Source organism: Elephantulus edwardii, unplaced genomic scaffold (assembly GCF_000299155.1).
Source record: "Elephantulus edwardii isolate Elephantulus edwardi_28Jun2011 unplaced genomic scaffold, EleEdw1.0 scaffold00072, whole genome shotgun sequence".
NCBI lineage: Eukaryota > Metazoa > Chordata > Mammalia > Macroscelidea > Macroscelididae > Elephantulus > Elephantulus edwardii.
Window position 1 is genome coordinate 281,644 of NW_006399822.1, and position 2,461 is coordinate 284,104.

Here is a 2,461-nt window from a genome sequence, read left to right on the forward strand (position 1 = left end):
CCCACGTCTGGACGCTGGCCTGGGGTGCCCACTTACCCACGTGTGGACGCTGGCCTGGGGTGCCCACTTACCCACGTCTGGACGCTGGCCTGGGGCGCATATGCTTTTGGGCAAATACAGCCTGTGTCAGTATACACGGCACACACACTCACACCCCACACTCTAGCTTATACGCACACATCCACGCAGGCTCTTGGAGGACCTGTGGTCTGCAGGCCTACCAAAGGGGTGCGCCTGGCCTTTCTGGCGTTGTGGGGGGCCTGGCGTGGAGCCTGGCAGTGGGGGTGTTGAGCACCTGTCTCCCTCCAGCAGCTGACTGTTCTTTCCACTCCCAGAAACTCGCATTTTCCACAGCTGCTTCCCAGGCCGGGGCCAGGCTGTGGGTGGACGTGCTGGCCTCTCTCCTCATCAGGCTGTACCTCTCCTCCTGGCCCACCCCAGGCCAGCCAGGCGAGGCTGGGGACCCTCGAGGTCTGAGGGAGTGCCTTTGCGGGGGCTGCCCAGGTGCCTGGGCCGCAGCCCTGTGACCCCTGACACGTGCTGGCCTTCGCCTCTCCTTCAAGGAGACCCGTCTGGTCATCTCACTTGGAAAGAGTGACGTCTGTGGTCTTGAGAGCTGCCACTCACCAGGTCCCTTGGCACCTGCACTGGGTGCTCACACTGTGTGACTGGGGAGCACTCTGCACCCCTTTACAGAGGAGAGCACTGGCTGGGCAGTGGCTGCGGGCCCAGAGCTGACTCGGTCGGTGTTCTCTCCGCGGCCCTCCCTTCCTCGTGGTTGGTGGGGAGGCAGGGAGCTGGCTGCCGTGGGGGGATGGGAAGTCAGGAGTGGGCAGGGCCCAGCATTCAGGTGCCCGATGTGCCAGGCAGTCTGCAGATATCAGGAAATGAGGGGCCAGGACCTCAGCCCCAGGGTACCCCGCTCCTGTGGGGCAGAGGGGAGACCCAAGAGCCTGGATCCAGCCTGGAGGAGCTAGCAAGTGGCACACAGGAGCCCCCTCGCTGCCCACAGCCTAGGTGGTGGGTCCGGCTGAGTGACCTGGCCAAGCTGCCCCCCGGCCTCAGTCCAGCCGTTACAGACTCCACCTGAGCCCAGAGGGACCACGGGGCTGAGTGCTCAGTCACCGTCGGAGGCTGTGTCGGACCCGTGGTCCGTGTGCGAGGCCCTGAGGGCAGGTGGCTGGCGTGCCCTTTGTGCCCATTGTCCCTGTGGCACCTGTGTGCTTGTGGGCCGTGCGTGGGGGAGGCTGATAGGACCTGCGCCTATGATGCTCCCCTTCCTCCTCCTGTCCTGGCAGGAAGCTCCAGCGGGACTCTCTCCTGCCCCCTGCCCTACCCCTGCCCCCAGGCCTGGTAGGAACAGAGAAGCGGGGCAGCACTTGGTGTTCCAGGACTGCCTGTGGCCAGCCTGCCATGCTCAGGGCCAGTGTGCCAGGCCTGGGTGGGTCTGGGGTGTGTGGAGAGGGGGCTGTGTCACAGAAGGTCAATGGGCATGTGGAGCAGAGCTAAGGCAGCAGGCTGACCTCTGGCTCAAGACCTGTTTGCAGTGATGGGAATATGGCTTGAGGGCAGGACAGGACCCCTGGGGCTTGACCAGGTGGGCAAGACCCTGCAGCCCCTGAACGCCAGCATGCCCAGAGGGCCAGGTGTGGGCATGTGCCTGTACCCACCCCACCCCGTGGTCTCCACAGGATGACGATGAGAGAGAAGTGGCCCCTGGCACCGCAGTGAGCTCCCCGGATGCCCAGGCACCAGCCCCTAAGCGGAGGTCCAGGCTGGCAGCCCGCTTCCGGGTCACAGCCCACTGGCTGCTAGTGGCTGCAGCACGGTTCCTGGCCATCGTGCTGCTGGCTTTAGCAGGTACCCCAGGGTGTCCATGGTGGCGGGTGGGGAGGCAGGTACCCTGGAGCAGGGCCCAGCCTAGCAGGACCAGGTGTGAGTGCCCTGCCTCCCTGTAGGTATCGCCCAGCCCTCGGCCCTCTCCAGTGTCTACCTGCTGGTCTTCCTGGCCATCTGCACCTGGTGGGCCTGCCACTTCCCCATCAGTGCCCGCGGCTTCAACGTGGTCTGCGTGCTGGTGGGCTGCTTTGGCGCTGGCCACCTCCTCTGTCTCTACTGCTACCAGGCACCCTACGCCCAGCAGCTGCTCCCGCCCTCCAGCGTCTGGGCCCGGTGAGCCCCCGCCCCCCCACCTGCTGTGCCGTGTGCTGCATCTGTGTGTGGATGCCAGTGACCCCCTTTCTGTGGCAGGGTGCTGGGCCTCAAGGACCTGGTGCGGCCAGTCAACTGCTCTAGCCCCAACACGCTGGAGCTGCACACGGGCCACGACTGGCCAGTGTACGTGAGCCCCGGACTGCTGCTGCTGCTCTACGGCGCCGTGACCTCCATGCTCAAGCTGCGCAGGCACCCCCGCCCCGCCCAGGTGAGCCCCCCCACCAGATGAGTCCCCACTCCACCCAGG

At 65.8% G+C, this 2,461-nt stretch overlaps 2 protein-coding genes across 2 annotated transcripts in view; one reads left to right on the plus strand and one right to left on the minus strand.

Moving 5' to 3' along the window:
- PIEZO1 (piezo-type mechanosensitive ion channel component 1) overlaps positions 1 to 2,461 on the plus strand; it is a 31,065-nt gene that overhangs the window by 6,382 nt on the left and 22,222 nt on the right. The window contains exons 5-7 of the mRNA XM_006888770.1: positions 1,692 to 1,860; positions 1,959 to 2,172; positions 2,251 to 2,422. Of these exons, the coding sequence (XP_006888832.1) occupies positions 2,387 to 2,422 (36 nt within the window). The 5' untranslated portion in view covers positions 1,692 to 1,860; positions 1,959 to 2,172; positions 2,251 to 2,386. The remainder of the gene's footprint in view (positions 1 to 1,691; positions 1,861 to 1,958; positions 2,173 to 2,250; positions 2,423 to 2,461) is intronic.
- On the minus strand, positions 1,118 to 2,388 carry LOC102857277. Its single transcript, XM_006888854.1, has 3 exons — positions 2,372 to 2,388; positions 1,671 to 2,213; positions 1,118 to 1,166 (listed from the first exon to the last, which is right to left on the minus strand). The coding sequence occupies exons 1-3, from the start codon at positions 2,386 to 2,388 to the stop codon at positions 1,118 to 1,120; spliced, it is 609 nt and encodes a 202-aa protein (XP_006888916.1).

Excerpts from the sequence above, each read along its gene's own strand:
- LOC102857277 (XM_006888854.1), bottom strand. Across the intron at positions 1,167-1,670 it reads TGTGGAGACCACGGGGTGGG|GGCCTCGCACACGGACCACG; the intron begins GTGGGTACAGGC and ends ACCTGCCCTCAG.